At 48.3% G+C, this 18,562-nt stretch overlaps 1 protein-coding gene across 3 annotated transcripts in view; it reads right to left on the reverse strand.

Moving 5' to 3' along the window:
• Positions 1-18,562, reverse strand: part of LOC111849773 (polypeptide N-acetylgalactosaminyltransferase 9-like) — a 40,797-nt gene that overhangs the window by 17,584 nt on the left and 4,651 nt on the right. For all 3 annotated transcript variants that reach the window (XM_023822941.2, XM_023822943.2, XM_023822940.2), the window contains 5 exons: positions 11,948-12,131; positions 9,546-9,712; positions 7,973-8,147; positions 4,975-5,172; positions 3,544-3,661 (listed from right to left, as the gene is read on the reverse strand). In XM_023822941.2, the coding sequence (XP_023678709.1) occupies positions 3,544-3,661; positions 4,975-5,172; positions 7,973-8,147; positions 9,546-9,712; positions 11,948-12,131 (842 nt within the window). The remainder of the gene's footprint in view (positions 1-3,543; positions 3,662-4,974; positions 5,173-7,972; positions 8,148-9,545; positions 9,713-11,947; positions 12,132-18,562) is intronic.

Consider the following 18,562-nt stretch of genomic DNA (forward strand, 5'->3'; position numbering starts at 1 on the left):
ACCATAAAATGACATCAGCACTGTAAATGAAGGGACCTAACTCTCTTCTCGGGGTGAGGTTTTATTAGTCTCTGTCACAGGAACGTATTGGCCGACCAAACCATTGTATGATGACACCAAAGCACAACGTTCATCTGCTCACTGGGCCAGTGCGATCCTCAGTCAAACATGGATCTGGAGCACAGAGATGCGGCTCCTGGCTCCCAGTTAAAAAAACAGCCAAAGTTGTGTGTGGGGAAGGGGGGCAGGGGGGAGGGTCGCTTTGAAATTGAACACCGAGCCAAATCTCAGAGAACCATCCGACCCGCGGGCGATCTGGAGAAGACAGCAGCACTGGACCTTACGAGTAACCGAGGGGAAAAAAAATCTTTGATGTTTTCTAAGCTCTATTGCCACACAGTTTCATCAATTCTGACCAGACCTGAAGCCCCTGACAGAGATGGATCAACATATAAGTGTGATTGGTGCTGAAATGTGCGGATGTTTATTCTTGTTGCAGAAGTGCACTGAGCATTTAAACATATGATATTGTTACACACATCTCATTAAACTGCTTTAGAAGGCATACATCAAAACATTGAATTGCTCCAAAAATTATTTAATTATGTAGCAGAATTTGAATTTATACTATCACTGATGTTACTCCAACAATTTGCTTCCGGATGAGAAAAACATATTTCTAGTCAGTCACATGTTCACCATAAAGCAGTGCTCCTGCCCCCCAGGCAGAATGTCTTCATCCCAACCCTACCTTTACCTGGCTTATATGGTGCTTAATAGGCCAATAATGGATGCAGTAGGTTGAAATCAGTGTGGGTTGGAATGAAGACATTCTTTCGGTGGGGGGCAGGAATGGAACTGCGATCTACTGTCATAAACAGTGAACATAACACAGCTCAGTCTGCCCTCTCAGGGACACCCAGGCCGCAGGAAGGATTTCGATCATTGCTGGAGTCTCCGGAAGTCTCCGTGGGCCGGCTCGCCGCAGAGCCGCGAAAGCGGGACACCCTTATTTCTGAAGGTGACTCCGACTGCAGTACGACCCGCAGAGAGACGGGACGGCCCGTGGCAGGTCACGTGTTATTTTTTTAGATTTACGGCACTGAGGCAGGCTCGCACTACTGTGCATTCTGTGGTGCTAATGCACCCATTTTAATCAACGCGCTTACCGACAGCAATGGGTAACGTTTCATTGGGACGATTCAGATTATTATGGGTATGCACCAGCTTGTACTGGCTGCCTCGGGGTGGAGGAGGGGGTCTTATTACAAAATGCTCTGGAATGCTACTGTTCCCTTCAGAAGCGCATCTCTCATCTGCAGCCAAAACCAAGAGCTTGTTTGCTTTTATAAAAGACTTGTGAGCACACCTACAAAGAATCATTCCATTTTAGTGTTTCTGTCTTATGGCAATCCCGCGACAATATCGTTACCTCTAAAATATTCCTCATTCTGTGGATCCCTCATAAGCCCAATTAAAAAATACATACAGCTAAAGTGAACTATTTTAGGTTGTAGCGACCCCTGTTGGTGCATTCTGCTGTTGTTGCTCACGACCTTGAACTTTGACCTCATGCTGCTGGGCAGAATTCAGTACAAATGTGCAGTATAAAATGTTTCTTTGAGAATGAGCAGCACGTTCACACTGTAGACCCCTATCTATATATCCCCAATATATATAAATGCCATATGCTATCTTCCCCATTCTTTATGATGTCTCATATTGTGTAGTATTCATCATAACTGAAAGTATGTTTCTTTGATTTCCTTCCAAGTCTAGTCATAGCTCTTGTACAAGGAGGAATCCTTTTGTAAATTGTTTTGGGGCAAAATTATAATCTTGTCATGTTTCTTGCAATGGAGAGAATTTAATTTGAAATACAATTGCTTTCATCCTACTTATTTAAATTCATTTTTTTTCCTGCATTTCTCCATCTTTGTGACCTCGTTTGTATTATTCTGTCTGTACTTCCCTGCATTAGTATCTTCCCTTTTTGGTGCCAGTGTAGCTACAATCCATTAGTTCACGTTATTTAAGCGGCTAAACTGGAATGTCTCTCCCATGCCACCGGACAAAATTCCATGCACCCCCCGCCCACCCCCCGCCAGCTCATCTGAGCTGCTTTCCACAGTCACACCCGGGGGGGGGGATCGTGCTGTGACCTTTTGCCTGCCCCCACCCAGGGCTCAACCAAGCAGCAGACACAGCCAGAGACATTATTTAACGGAAGTATAACAATTAAAAAAAAAAAAAACAATTCTGTAGGCCAAACAAACACCAAGCCATTTCTGGCAGTAACTCAAAGCCCATTTTTACCAGCAGGAGGCTCTGAGTATTACTCTGGTACAGCTTTAATCTAAACCTATCCTGGGGTACAAAGCCTAAAGCCTGTGATTTAAGTGAGTATTACAGTTCAAGGTTATGGATTTTCACCTATCTCTAAGCAATACATTTATAATGTGGCAAAGCTGGACTTTTTCCAGAATATCTCCCTCAGGCTGACAGTCACAAATAAAATTTATTTTAAATCCTTAAAAAAATGGATTGCGTATTGAGTATTACGGCACGCATCTATTATTCGATTTAGAATATCCTTCCTTGACAGATATTCCTGAGAATTGAAACTGGTCATATAATCCTGAGACTCTGAGAGCCCAAGATCAAAAAGCTCAGGGTTAATGTTAATTAATCCATGGGGGAGATGAATCAGACTTTATTGACTTGACAGATTAATAAAAATTATTGGCTGAATTTATATTTATACCATATGTTATTATCGTTAGCTTAAATAAATTACATGGGGGTGCAGTGTTTAGCACTCTGGCCTCTGACACTATATGTGTGGCGTTTGCATGTTGCCCCCGTATGGGTACTCTGATTTCAACCCACAGCCCAAAAACACGCTGAAGGTAATTGAAGCTAATCAGAGGTGTGCGTGTGAGAGTGACTGGTGTGTGAGTGTGTCCTGCGATGGGCTGGCACCCCAGCCTGGGTTGTTCCCTGCCTTGTGCCATAGACTCACATATTTTATCCCGTTCTGCCACCTGACGGACATGAGCTGCAAATCTCATGCTTGTCATGCACCCACCCAGTTTTATCATGGGGAATTCCCCCCCCAGCTCAGCAAATTTTGTCATGGGGGTACACCCCTGCGGTGACCAACAAATTTCACAGATTGTTAATCGCACATTTCACTGTTTCCACAGCAGCTATTGTGACAGGTCATCGAAACTGGGAAAAATGTTCTCATTCTTGGTTTGAAACTTTGAGAGAAACCTCTCTAGAAAATGCTGACAGGATTATGTTTTGTCTCAGACGGTTAGATCTTTCTTGTTAGATTTTCTTCCTCTTTGAACTTCGACCAGAGAGGATCTCACGTTGCCTTCAAATCACTCCTCCCTGTTGTATTTGGACTCCCAGGCAAACATTCAGCAAAACACAGATCTTCCGTCACGCCATTATGGAATATGAACAAAGCTTAGAGCCAGACTGAGCCTCTGCTCAACTCCAGGGCCCTGAGAACAAGAAGGCATGGCTACTTACCCTCATGCCCAGCTCAATGTTTTCTCCTCCGTAGACCTCCATGCCTGGGTCAAGAAGCCCAATCTCCTCAAAGTACTCTCTGTCAACCACGAAGGAGCAGCCAATCATGGCTGGAGTCCTAGTCACAAAACATGGAACAGATGAAATACATAAATATTATGAGGAACAACAATTGTGCTCAACAGGCTTCAACTGTAAGTGGCGTCCTAGTTAAGCAATGGGTAAACGTCTGAGTAAAACACAAATCTGTCTTTTGTTCTACTACATGCCAGCTGCCGATTTTGGCGCACAATGGCCGTGGTGAGATAAGTGCGAAAAAAATAAAGCTTTTGTGTGTCTGTCATTCTGGTTTCAATATCGAACAAATCTCCCATTACAGCCAATTTTAATTTTTTTTTTTTGTGGGAGGCTCCATGGAAACAGCCGCCGGATCCACAAATATGTCCTGCAGGGAATATCTCTCACTCGGATTTCCCAACGCATTCTCCTTCGATCTCTGGTGTCTCCTTGCTGAAGGCCATACCTCTTACACCTCAAAGATGTGCCGTTGCTTTTTTGGCTTTCTCTTACGCATATTTCCCCACAATGCCTTGCGCGAGCCACCCACCACCCCCCCGCCGGCCACAAGCAGGCTTAGGTACATCCTGCCGCGACTGGAAGCCGGCTCCCAGGACATGATGTCATCCGCTTCCGCCGCTGGCAGAAGTCACAAGGCAAGCGGGGGACCGCGTGTCCTGCAGGAACGACTCCAAAATGTCACCCCGACTGCCTGCTATCGTTTAAAACGCCCAAATGAAAAGGATGAAAATGTAACATTTAAAAAGGAGCAGGAGGGCTTCTTTCAAATGTCAAAGGGAGTAATCGGGTAAGAAATTCTGAATCGATTTCACGGCTCTTTCTGCATTCGCCCTGTGAGCCCATTATATGTGAAGCAACTGTGTATAAATCTCTCCCTGACCCATTCATTACCGAGACGGCACATTCCTGGCTATAATGAAGACTGAAATAAGCAATTAGCCGAACATATGTGCCTCTGTCGTCATCTAACATAAAGATCAAGCGGCACCGGTGTGCGCGCGGCCTTTAGAGGCGCCGGGCCGTCCGCACTACCGCGATGAAACATCGCTCAGCGGGACTGCGCGAACGACCGGCATTCCAATAGCAAGGGATTGATTTATCATAGCTAGTGCATAATTCATGTTTTCAAGGTGGGGCTGCATTCTGAAAGCAAAGTCGAGATGCTGGAGCGCTGATGAAGAGTTACTCCCACCTCCGACAGACTCTCCCGTTCAGAACTGCACGTCAGACTCGGTCCGAGATTAAATGCATTGCAGTGTTTATTATATAAGTCGGTCCAGCCTGCATAATTTAAACACACAAGACCAGAGACGTCAATCACTCCTGGGTTTTCCTGCATGGCATAATGATTACCTGATGGGGGCGCTCTCGTCTCCCTTGTCCAGCCAAGCCTGTGGAGGGCTGATGTACATGCACCAGAGGCCCCAGCTGTAGCCGTGCGCGGCGTTGGCATACTGCTGCACCTCAAAGGTGTTGTATTTGATGTTGTCAATGGCAGGGAGGATGATGCGTGTGCGGTCCTCCTTCACTCTGGTCAAGATTGGCTCCACCCTGATTGGGGACACGAGCCAATCATCAGCACCGAATAATGACCATATAAATCACACATAGACCCAGAGCAAAATAAAATAAACCTCATCATCCCAGTCCCCGCCCCAATAACCCAGCAACCCTGTACTGGATAAGACTTTTAAAGATACAAGTTTGGATGGAATAAATAAATGAGAAGAGCAAGAAGCTGTGAGTTACTCTTGGTTAATTGGGAGCCAAGCAGATGCTGGGTACCATACTCCATGCCCTCCTCGGCCCAGTTCATTTAATTAGGCCTGCAAACAGGACGGATGCACGTCAAGCCCCATGCAGAATTTACAAATTACTCTTCAGTTAAAGGCAACAATGCACACAAACGCGACTAAGACTTCAGCTCACTGACACACCGTCACTGGTGTCCAGGACCGAACGGGAGAGAGAGAAGTTCTTCATTCATTTCTGGAGTCTTTCTCAATGAAGCAAAAATCCCAATGAACTGAAATGACAATGAAATGAAATGAGCTGAAATTAAAATGAATTGGATTGAAGGTTATCCCGGTCTCTCATTGGGGTTGAATCCTGCTCAGAATGCATCAAGGGAGTTTTGAGACACACGAGGCTGTTAGCTGGAACCTTACTGGATTAAAGTGAGTAGGAGAACAACTGGAGTTCAGGAAGAACTGGAGACTAAATTTAGAAACCCTCCAGTTTCTGAACCGCATCACTCCACCCTACTGCATAGTCCACTCCCACTGGTAGGCCTGAGGATCAGAGTCCTCTGGCCCCAAGGCTAATTCACAGGTTCGAGACAAGGGACAAATGGTGTCAGATGGTGTAAGAGACTTGGGCTACCGATCAGGCCTGGGTATCTCCATGGAAACCACAGTCCGGCACTCAAATCCACATCTGTTCTTCCTCACCTGAACAACTTGAGGAAGTATTGAGCTGTAAATGTAAAGCTAATAGATTCAAACAGTAACACACTGGGGCCCAATGGACGAGATCACTACCCAACGTGCTCCAATCGTCCCTCCCTCCCTCCACCGAGTTTGTGCTGCGGAGTCGACGGAGGAATTGGGCCGCTCTGCATCAGGGAGTCTGACTCACATCACGCCGAGGCAGAGACAACCTGCAAATGATGTGCTGAGATCCAGCGAGGACGCCTGACAGCTTCTCTTCCGCCCCCTTATCCCGTTTTAGGACTTTATGGACTTTATTCTATTCACTTGCCGGAAAAGACCAATGTGTCGTATCTACGGAAGAATGACGTCTTTCTCTAATCTCTAATAGATGGTGGTCAGCTGATCAGTGCCCCCCAGAGGTCTTCTGGCAGAAACATTGCATTCCTGGCACCTCACATCATGTGACAACACAAATAGCTGACTGTTCACTAAATCTTCGTACCCAGTGAAAATACACTCTGATTTTATGCTCTGATTTTACCTCCATCCTTCCCTTCTGGTTATTTGACAATGTTCTTAGATTAAGCTTCTCTTTTCCACATTATAGTGAGCCTGTGAGGACAAGCTCAGCTTCAGGGCACGGATATGGTTCGGTGTAGACGCATCCGCGGCTTGAGAGCATGAATTATAGGCCGGCTTGCTTATTTAGCTTAAACGTGCACGTGACCGACTTCAGGGTTGTGGGCACGGTTTAACGTGAAAGCCAAGATTCACGCCCAGTTCGATCTGCAAGGCATCTTGGGATGGAAATACAGATGGAGAGAAGGGGAAAAATATTCTTGTCTACTTCTGTTTTTAAAAATGAGGGAGCAGATGGAAAAGCAGACGAGGCAGGTACCGGAGTAGAGGCCATGCATGCGAGTCCGCGATCTGCGAGCGGACATCTGATCACACCCGTGTCGGCGTGCAACAGGCTCACACGCCGGACGGGCACGGGGGGAGCGGAGCTGACTGCGGCGTGGCAATGGTGACATGCCTGAAACTAATTAGCTGTTTGAATAGGCCTTTCTGTCTAACGTCAGCTTGTGCTCTCTGATAAAGCTGATGTCTTCACACAAAACACGTGCGTTAAACAGCCATCGTTATTATTCACAAGGATAGAGACAGGATTAAATGTCCCATAATGTTTACGGGACACAGGAAAGCCAGCGAAATGTATCCCCCTGCAATATCCCTCCCACAGTCAACAAAACCACATTCACTTATTTACCATGTATAGCAAAAAATATTTTTTTTGGGAGGGAGGGCTTACAGTGTCCCAGATCAGCAGTGAGAAAGAATTGGTATTAAAAAGCAAAATGTTACCATTCTTATAAGAATCTTCTAAATATTTATTAATAATACATTATTAATCCACGTTGGGGAATTCTATTTTCATCTACCCCATCTTGCTCTCCATGATACACAGACACACATGTAGGTGAGAGCAAGCTTGGCAGAGAAGGGCAGCCACCTGCAGAGGCGCCCACAGAGCTGGGGGTTAAGGGCCCACAGACGTGACTGTTCTGCAGAGGTTTGGGCTGCAAGCATCAGCCGTTGGCTCACAGGCATAGAGGCTTAGAACCGAGCCACACACTGCCCCCAAGATCCACTGCAGCCTTTCCCTAAAAATCTGTTTAATGAGATTGAAACAATGTTTATTTGCTCAGACTCCCCCCAAAAAATGAATGGCTTTATAGTTAGTTGTAAATAAAATCAGGAGTGTAAGTGGGTGATTGGGAACTAGCTGGGGGTGGAGGTGGGCCTGGGGGGGCAGGTCGGGGTGATTTGACTCTGAATGGAAGTCCAGAAGGTGTCTGAGTAGATGGGAGCTTTGGGTGCATCACGACGCAACACCCCCACCCCAGCCCTGCTCTCACCAGCCAACGTTGAACTCCACGTGAGCATCAAAGAAGCCAACGACCGGCGCGGTGGCAGCCCGCCAGCCCAGGATCCGGGCCCGGATCAGCCCCTCTCGCCTGCCGTTCCGCACGACCTTCACCAGCCCTGGGTACCGCTTGTTCACATACTGATCCAGGTTCAGCTTGAGCTCCACTGCAGTAGGGTGGGGGGGAGAGGGTGGGAGGACACATCACAGAAGCAGTTAGCGGAGAAAACGGCAAGATAACGTAGATGACAGGCAGCAGCCCGTGGGCATGAGGACTGCTGTGGGAATCGGGGTCTGAGCAATATTACTTGGGAGAGAAGGCAGAAAATATTGTCTGGCACCGTCGTGAAAGGTGATCCTGACAACTGGGAAAATGATGGATGGATGAATGAATGGACACATTGGCTGAGGGAGCTGATTGGTTAATCCATCGTGGCACTGAGGACGTTCTCAGTCACACCGATTGAAAGGGACAGCTCTCTGCTCTCTCTCCTCCTTGCAGCACTGGGGGGGAGCGGGGCTGGGGGGGTGTACGCAGGCAGGTTTGAGTAATGAAAATGGCCCCGGGGGATGGATTGGGTAAGGCAGCATGGGTGAGGCGATGGCGCGGCCAAAATGAAAGGAATGGTTGAGTCGGCTGAGAGGGATGGACACAGAGCAGCAAGTATGGAAGACAAAGAGCCGGTTTGCTTCTGAGATCTGAGAGCCTCGCATTGCTCAGTCCCCAAGAGGAGATTGGGGGATGCCTCAACCAGCCAGCTGCGTTATTGCTTCGACTTTGACACGGCAGCGTCTAAGTCGGCGTCTAGGTCGGCCCAAATCAGCCACGACTGATTGCTGGCCGGAGCTCGATGTCATGCCTCGATCCGCCTGCTTCCCCGGTCGCTACAGTTGGCTGTAGACCAGCTGCTGCTTGCCATACGCATATGGAAGGACGAACACCTGAGGTCCACCACAACCCGCAAGGCTGTCGAGACAGAGACGTCCGGAAGCAAGGACAGAGGACGTCCAGAAAGCCGGACCGAGGTCAGACGCATTGGCCAAAGCTGATTCTTACCGTGTGTTTTCTCCGCAGACACCTGCACACACATATTACCAGTCTAACAAAGGAAATTGAACACATACCAATGTGTTAAATTTAAATCCCATGATCAGGGATATTCTGAGAGATAAAAGAGACTGTGCTCCCAGGGGATGCGCATAGTCTGGCACCTTGCTGGAGGTGTCATCTCCGCTCTCCCGGAAATTGATGGTCCCGCTGCCCCAGCTAATAATTGCAAGGTGGGACTGGGGTTGGCGGGGGTTGTGGCAATCCTTTGTGGCACAGAAAAACTTTTTGTTGTTTTGGAATCTGGCACAGCGGGCCTAAAAGAGAGGTGACAACTAGCTGCATGATCCAAAAGACCAAAAGAGGCCCCTGCAGTCTGAACCACGCTTTATGTGAAGCTTCCTATAGACCTCTGGACCTGGATCATGGCTGGTTCGTCTTCACTGATGCCAAGGGGGCTTGGCATGGATGACAGACTCACACACAAAGACAAACATGGGGTGAGTGTAGGCCTTACCGCTGTCACTGTTGTCGTCCACCAGGATGATTTCCTTCAACAGGTGGGCGGGGGTGCGGTTGACCACACTGTGGACCGACCGCAAGATGACCGAGAGGGCCTCATTCACAAAGATGAACACCACGGAGATCTGCGGAAGGGCATCTGGGTAGACCATCTGCTTGCAGCTGCAGAGAGGCCAGCACATGGGTTTCTGCTGAGTTGTTACCCTCCCAGGAGGCACCAGCACCCCCCCCCCCCCCACATCAGGATCAGTTTGATTGGCAGGTGAGTTTCAGCTCCCATCGAGAACCATTTCTCATCTTGTTTTTTGTTTCTTTTTCGAAAGCCACAGACGTAGGACAGCTAAAAGTTTATCTCATGTGGCGTGATTCCCCGAGGGTGATCCAGCTCGCAGGATCTTCATTGCTGAGGACCCGGGCAGCTGGACCAGACCAAAGGGACGCCCACATAACACCAGGCTGCGGCAGATAGATGGCTATTTCTGGTGAGTGGGACTTGACCGCATATCTGCCTGGGGGGTTATGAACCGGGATCCACCATACCAGTGCATGCTCCCCAATCTGATCTGACCTGATAAACCATTTAAATATCCTCATTTAACCACAATTTCAGATTATTTCCTTTGTGAGGCCTGTTTTGTTGACCACCACTTGTCTGTCCTTTGTTTCTGTGAGGGCTGGATCGGTAGGACAGCTGAATACCTCCAGGTCAATCCATAACACTGGAAGTGTGATCATCGACTTACATTCACATCTCAAAACTGGGCCACCAAGACCATAACATCCACAAATCTCATCTCCATAACAACTGCTATTAATTAGTCCTTCCATCTGAACGTTTTGGAAAGATTATCAAGGATTGTGCAAATCTATCGAGTTCTTTGCAAGCAAAAGAGATTCTTGTCCGGAGCGCTCTGGCTTCTCCCATTTATTACTGTGTCTTATTATCTGTTTCCAAAGCCGATATAAAATGCCACAGAGTTACGGCTTTCTTTGAAGGTCTTTGTGACTTGGATGCATCGCGTTATTAATCTAAAATCAGCCCGTTCCTTCGTGTCGCCTTTACTCGTCCATAAAAATCCCGTTTTCGTCCCACCACAAGCGGTCAGGAAGCTGTCCTTTCATGCTGCGATTAAAGACGTCGCTGATAAACGACTGCACGGTGTCTACACTTGCCGCAATTTTCCTGCGAAGGGAGCGTTGTGAAGCCCGGAATCAGAGGCCTGTGGTCTTCAGTGGTTTTTATTAAAACAGCTTCAGCTCTTAATTTTTTGACTGAAGCCATTGTTTGACTACCGAGACCAATTGCCATGTTACATTTGAATCCGTTAGCTAACTGTTAGCGAGAGAAGCTTACACAGCTAAAAGGTTGACTAGCTGTGAACGATCAGCTAATTTAAAGGTACTTTCACCATATTGAAGGGCCTCGTATTTCAGGCTCTACAGGAGTCCCTTACGGGTGGGGGGGGGCTACTCTCAGGAATCATGCCACACGCACCAGCAATCCCAGCACTAATTTGTTTTAATTTTGCTATTGGTGTGACGTGCTGAACTGGACCCTGAAGTTATTCTATTTTCCTTCGACACATAAGCTGGACTTAAACAGCAACCACATTGATTTCAGTTTAACTGTTAATTGTTAGAGGATAAATTGGCGGCTCATGGGTCTCCGCTTGTTAAATACCTAATTTGAACAATTTTCTTGGTTAAATAAAGGTAAGAAGTTTCTAGGGAGCACTGTGGTCCCGCACCTCCAGGGTCTGGGGCTGCAAACCCCCCCTCCCCACCACCCCACTGACTGTGCGCGTTCCCCACCTGTGACACTCTGCTTTCTTCCAGCAGCCAAGTGGTGTCCCTGACCTGCCCATAATGCCCATATATGTGCCCTGTGAGGGACTGGCATCCCATCCAGGGTGTACCTAGGCCTTGTGCCCTGTGAGGGACTGGCATCCCATCCAGGGTGTACCTAGGCCTTGTGCCCTGTGAGGGACTGGCATCCCATCCAGGGTGTACCTAGGCCTTGTGCCCTGTGAGGGACTGGCATCCCATACAGGGTGTACCTAGGCCTTGTGCCCTGTGAGGGACTGGCATCCCATCCAGGGTGTACCTAGGCCTTGTGCCCTGTGAGGGACTGGCATCCCATCCAGGGTGTACCTAGGCCTTGTGTCCTGTGAGGGACTGGCATCCCATCCAGGGTGTACCTAGGCCTTGTGCCCTGTGCTGCTCTGGATTGGCTTCAGACCCCCTCGCAATCCTGTCCTGGATAATCACTGGAGGATGTTTAAATAAGTTGCTCAGCTGGTCACCCATTCCCTGTGCTTTGTTGCATTCCTGTTTTTTAAATAAGCCACACATTTTTGAGTGCATTCTCTTGTTAACCTTGTTCGCTGATACACTCACCGTTTGGGCCTGTAGTCTGGGATGACCCTGTCCAATGAGATGCGGTCGCTCAGCTGGGCGTTGTAGCCGTACTCCTCATACTTCCCGCCCTCCGCCTCGTGGGCGTGGTCACGGAGGCTGGCGGCCACGCCCCCCTGTCCCAGCCCCCCAGGACCCTCCACCAGTCCCATCGGTTTGGCGAGACCTGTGGAAACAGGAAGGCGGTGAGTCTCGGGGAGGCTCAGCTCACCAGTGGTCGGGAGGCTCCTTCTGTAGTGGACTTCAATATTGCCCGTCGAGAAGATACAGTACAGAGAGCAGATGATCAAATGAGCAAAGGTGAAGCCTTTCGCAGCCTCTGCGAAGCCGGCCGTCCTTCCCCCAGTCAGGAACCGTGAGGCTCAACTGGATCCCAGCTAAAATCCGCTCGCTACACTCACATACCGCTACTGCCAGCGCCGTCTACGGCTCCAACCGCTTCAGGCTTATTATAACCGAACCGCCACAGCCCAGTGTGAGAGGATCACCGACCCCAGGAGGTCAGCGGGCGGGGGGGCCGTTAAAGGTCAAGGCGTTTTCTCCTCCCGCACCGCTGAGGTCTCCTCCTGCTGGGAGAGAGGGAAGCTTCAGGTCAGATTTCCACCACAAACGAGCTGATGTTTTTGTCTCTGCCTGTCAGATAGGAGACACAGCATCTCGTCATAAAAATAAAAAAAAAGCAACATGTCATGTCACCCTGACTCACTGGCCACCCCGCTGTTAGACGAGGGGAGTGCGCTACCTAATTACCATATTACCATTAATATAAGCCCAGGTGACACATTCAGCCATGCTGCTGGCTATCCCTCCCCTAACTTCTCTTCCCAGGTGTTTCCTTGGCCTTTTCGACTCTCTCTAAGCCCATATCCCGGTAGCCCCCCCGTCATGCACCCGTACGCCTGCTCTCATACCGCGCTTTCGCTGAGAATTCTTCATTGGCATAATACCAGCAGGAAAACTGATATCTCAGTCAAAGAAACAAGGGCCTTGCCCCAAAAAGTTAGATTTTTCCTTCCTGTTCACTTAGAAATATACTTTTTCTTGTCCTCAGAAATATTCTGGCTGCGTTTCCGTGTCCCAGACGGACGGGAAGGAGGGCGACGCAATAACCGTGTAGCAGGGCCCGTAATCCGGCAGGCCTAGGAAATGCCACCGCTGGGGAGCCGCTTGGCGGCTGGGCGCTGAGGCCGGCTTACGGGGATCGCCGAGGCAATCTGTCACCTCCAGAGAAGACAGACAGGAGTGTGGGAAAACCAGCCATTTACACCAGTATGCGGGTCAGAAACGGCCCCCTGTATCCCTCCTTTACACCAAGACCAGCATGCGGGTCAGAACCAAACACCCTGTATCCCTCCTTTACACCAACACCAGCATGCAGATCAGAACCAAACACCCTGTATCCCTCCTTTACACCAACACCAGCATGCAGATCAGAACCAAACACCCTGTATCCCTCCTTTACACCAACACCAGCATGCAGATCAGAACCAGCCCCCTGTATATCTTTTTTACACTGACACTGGAGCTGAGTGTTGGAATTGGATCTCACCTCATGTTACAAGCACTACTGCTATATCATTAAAATCTTAAGGGTTTTTAAGCAAAACATTAAAAAGGCTATTCAAAGCAGGACATGGAAAAGGCCCTGTCTTCATTTGATGAATATAGACTGGTAGAATAACTGTTGGTACGTCTTACATGTTGTTTTGTTAACAAACAGTTCAATTACACAACCTGATATATTTCACAAAATTCTATATTCCTTGATTATGCACATTACGATGGGAAAATTCACTCTTTCTATCCCCGTGTATCGGTAAAAACAACAGTAGCATTTCAAGGACGAACCGGAAGGGTAATTATGAGGGTACGATGGGAAAATTAGCACGCTGCCGTGTCTCCGTTGTTAAGACACAGCTGGGCTCTCAGGATTCCCAATTAAAATCCATATGTGAGAAAGAAACAAGGCAGCGAGCGAGTCCCCACGCAGAAGAGCGCGACAAGACAAGCCAACAGCCAATCAACAGCCATCTTGGGTGGGCATGTGCGTGCAGAGACTGTGTTTACGTGTGACCTGGCACTTGCCAGGGGGATTCCACAGGGATGTTTTAACGAGCTTTCAGCTTCCCGGCCCGTCTGGACGTCACAGACGAGGAGCAGCGCTAGAGCCAGACTGGGGCGATGTTGTGAACTTGAGAGATATGTCAACTCATAACGCTTCCAGGCATAAAGCACCATCATGCTGTGAAATCCACTCCCCAAAAAAACACATAAACAAGAACGTCCACAGTGTTTGTGTCCATGAAACATAAGCGTCAAGCCTTCCACCAGCACACTGGACACTACAGAACCAGTTTACTGGACACTGCACACTACAGAACCAGATCACTGGACACTGAATACTACAGAACCAGATCACTGGACACTGAATACTATAGAACCAGCTCACTGGCAACTACAGAACCAGCACACTGAACACTACAGAATCAGCACGCTGGACACTACAGAAGCAGCTCAATGGACACGGAACATTACAGAACCAGCTGACTGGACATGGAACTCTACAGAACCAGCTCACTGGCACCTACAGCACCAGCACGCTGGACACTACAGAACCAGCATGCTGCAGTAAACCATCCCCTCCCCGATCACGCTGACTCCCATTTTAAGTCCACGCTGAAAATTCACCTCAAGGCTGAAGAGCTGCATCCCAAACTGAAGAGGGGCAGACGACCTAGAATCTGGAATTTCGACGAAGCCGTCCAGCCTGGGCCCCCACGGCGCCATCCTGTGGGGCACGGCGGTGGGGGCGGCAGTGGAGCCCTGACTAATCTGAGAGCGGCTTTATGAGAGAAGCTGGCCTGCCTCGGCCCTTCTTGTGATGCAACGGCGCTGCAACCCAAAGCAGGGCAGGGGGAACGTGGTCGTCGCCAGGCAGGGGGAACGCGGCCGTCGGCAGGCAGGGGGAACGTGGCCGTCGCCAGGCAGGGGGAACGCGGCAGTCGCCAGGCAGGAGGAACGCGGCCGTCGCCAGGCAGGGGGAACGCGGCAGTCGCCAGGCAGGGGGAACGCGGCAGTCGCCAGGCAGGGGGAACGCGGCCGTCGGCAGGCAGGTGTCCACTTGGCAGCATGACGGCCGCGAGCGGCGGCTGTGCTTATGTGGAGGATGAGGAATGCCCTCCCTCCCTTTAAATGATCATATTTTAGGGCATTAAGACACAGGTGCCCCATCCGGTCGATCACATGGAAACACCCTATGGGATGCAAGAGACACGTGGATAAACTTGATCACCGCGGTTACACCGTGCCTGAAATACCCATCATGCACTGGGAAGCACCGGCATGAAGCAGCAACGTCCTGCCTCACAACCTCTACACAAAACGGGGGAAAGGAGAAAAGAGAGCACTTCTAAACCGGACCTTCTTTATTCTTCTTTTATGCAAGGGGTCAGACAAAAAATGCCTGAGCTCTGAGCATCAACTTCCTCTGGTCAGTAACCCGTTTGTCTGCCTCAGACCACCAGAAACACAGAGCTGGGCCTCTGGAAGGACGAGCGAGACAGTAAGCATATTGTAAGTGGCAGGCCGGCCTGTCAAGCCCTAACGCTATAGGATTCAGTCCTACATCCTTAGGTTGGATATCCCAGGCAGCCACTGACGGTTATTATTCTGACTGAAGTTAAATGGCAAAATGGCACAGCCCCTAGTTCCCCACGACACGTGTCTCATTTACACAAGTTCACACTGCTCTGGAAATGGGGGGGGAGCAGCAACAATATATATATATAATATAACATCTGTTAGGGAAATTGGAATATGACAGAGAATGTAGTCGTCGGAACCAGAACCCAATTGGCTGACCCAGAACCCCACTGAGGTGTCGGCGGGAAAGACCAGCCCAAATGGTGGTTCTGCTTCACAGCCCTGTCCAGGTTCATCTGAATGGTTCATCTGTCCTGAGATCATTAAGAATTTAGAGCATCGACCATTTTAGAATCAAACAAAACACACAAAAAAAAGAAACGGATCTTAACACTAAAGGACCAACAAAAAATACAGAAAAACAGCCGTGCTGAAGTGATAATAAGCAAGTAGGCATGTGAATTATTCAGAAATATTAAAAAATAACTGACAGCCGTAGCAAGGACTCTCTCCAGTCCAGATCGATTTGTGGCAGCTTGCATTAAAGGCCTGAATAACATAAATAATACATAATGAAAGGTTCTTCTCCTGAGGACAGAATGCAGACGAATGTAAGACTGAGCCCATCCTGAGTCTCGCCGGTCTCTCAGCACACCAGCCATCAATGAGTCAATCAGCTTATAAAAACGGGAAAAGGTGATGGTGGGTCACGAATGCATGGACGGAGGGGGGGGGGCGACTTATTAAAGGTGCAATGGATACGTGACTGGGGGGGGGGGGTGCCGTGTCCTTGTTAAGAGACCATAAACCCCCAGGGGTACTGCCATGTCAGATGGGTCAGCCAGTTACGGTAGTGGGAATGGGGGGGGGGGCATTACAGGGAACTGAGACATTTACTCCTCATTTCCACCAACATGGAGCCAGAGCCGGTGCTGAAAAGAGAAAGAAAAGAATGGAAATGGAATGTAGGTGGAAGTGAGAGTAAAGTATAGGTCCATATGAATTCTGTTTTTTGGATTTATTTTATTATCTGTTTTGGATTTTAATATTTTAGAAGCTGCCCAAATGAAAAGTCAGAGTATGACTCCTTGCACTCTGTGTCTATTGCCTGTAACCACTTTTGTATCCTTAAAGGCTGTATTTCTCCCCAGTTTCTCTCTGTTGGTTTGTCACTCGCTGATTTCCCGCTGTCCTTTTAAGGATCGCATAATAAAAGTCTGCAAAAAGCTGAACTTTGCTGTCTGCCTCATGATCTCCTCACCACTTGAGCACCACAATATTTTATTTATTCAACTTGTAACATGTTCATGTTTTATTAAATAATTTGACCAGCAGATCGATCTTTCGTTTTCCACGGAATAAAAAAATTGATGTAACGTTGTTCCGCTAATAACCGGTGATATTAGACAAAAGTATATCAGTTAAAGATTGAATTTTTCGGGTTTGCGGAAGGTTTGGACGTGATAGCCTGTCCCACTTTCACTGACGTCACAACACCTTCCACCTTCACCTGCCCAGGTTCCCTCAAATGACACTACTGGCCTCTAACCCTATGGCTGTGCCGGAGACCACAGCCTGTGTTCAGAATAGTCTAACACCACCACACTCTTGGTCCTGCCTCCTGCATCCTTAAGGAAACAGACAAACGTACTGTAAGCATCATAACATCAATTCTGCTAGCCCAGATGCTCTAATCCCAACTCTACCTTCACCATATGTGCCTGTCTACACAACATGCATAACCCAACTCTTGTTCAATACCACGGAAGGTGACAAGGGACATTGGATTACCAATTTGGCATCCTGGACATATCTAGTTTTCAATAAATGTCAGTCATTATAACTGAAAAAATGACCAGACACCATGAATCAAGAGTAAAAATTCCTCAAAGCCTGAAGCCTTTGTTTAGCGAAGGTATTTGTCTGTTCTTCAATTTACTTATTCTCTCCCATGGATGGAGGTCCAAACTCTGCCTTCTCCCTAAATGTGACGGCCTTTAACAATTATTTCTTCATGGAACCTCCCCAGAACATGTCCAAAAAATAACCACCAGTCACCTCAGCGTCAAACATTTATTGAGTGCTGCAAGAGGCAAGTAAAAGAGACTACAGAGACAAAAGGCAGAGGCGTGACGACAGAGTTAAATTACCCAAATCTTGCCAATTAAGACAATTAAGAGGAGTCTCTGCTGGCAGAGATGAAGCCTTTCATTTGCTTTGGGGGAATAAGTAACTTGGCAATTAGGGAAACAGCTTCACCTCCCACCCAGGATTCTGCTGTTGGACCCTCACGCTGGGTAATTAACTTGTTTTTCTCTTATAAAAACACCCAACATTACAAGAGCTGAACTGTAAGTCGCGTGTGTCACACTGCTTAGCAACCAAACGGCCAGTAGATTAATGATTTTAGCTGTGGCTCGCTTGCTCAGCCCCACATACAAACACGGCGTTTGGACAGCGCGACTCATCGATGGCCAATTCCCACAGAACCATGACTGGGAGTGGGGTGAGCACTGCGCAGTAACTCCTAATGTGTGCTGAAATCATACGACAGGCCTCTTCCATCACCACATCCATGGTTAACATTAAGGGCTGAAAGAGGCCCTACTGAATTACTCAGCAGATCTCCTGGCTCAAAGGACCAGCATAGATATGCAGAGCAGCATAGAGCACCCTGCGTAGGTATATTCCATTACACATTAACCTTCTGAAGCTGATATGCTGCAGCATAGAGCACCCTGCCTAAATATATTCAATTACACACAATAGCTATGTTTTAGCATAAAGAACCCCACACTGACAGCATAGACATATTTCAGTTTTAGCATAAAGAACCCCACAATACTAGCATAGACATGTTTCAGTATAAAGCACCCAGCATAGTTACATTCCATTACAGATAAGTTCCTAAGATAGATATTTTTGAGCGTAGAGCACCCAGCATAGATACCTTCC

The sequence above is a fragment of the Paramormyrops kingsleyae genome, chromosome 7 (assembly GCF_048594095.1).
Source record: "Paramormyrops kingsleyae isolate MSU_618 chromosome 7, PKINGS_0.4, whole genome shotgun sequence".
NCBI classification, from domain to species: domain Eukaryota; kingdom Metazoa; phylum Chordata; class Actinopteri; order Osteoglossiformes; family Mormyridae; genus Paramormyrops; species Paramormyrops kingsleyae.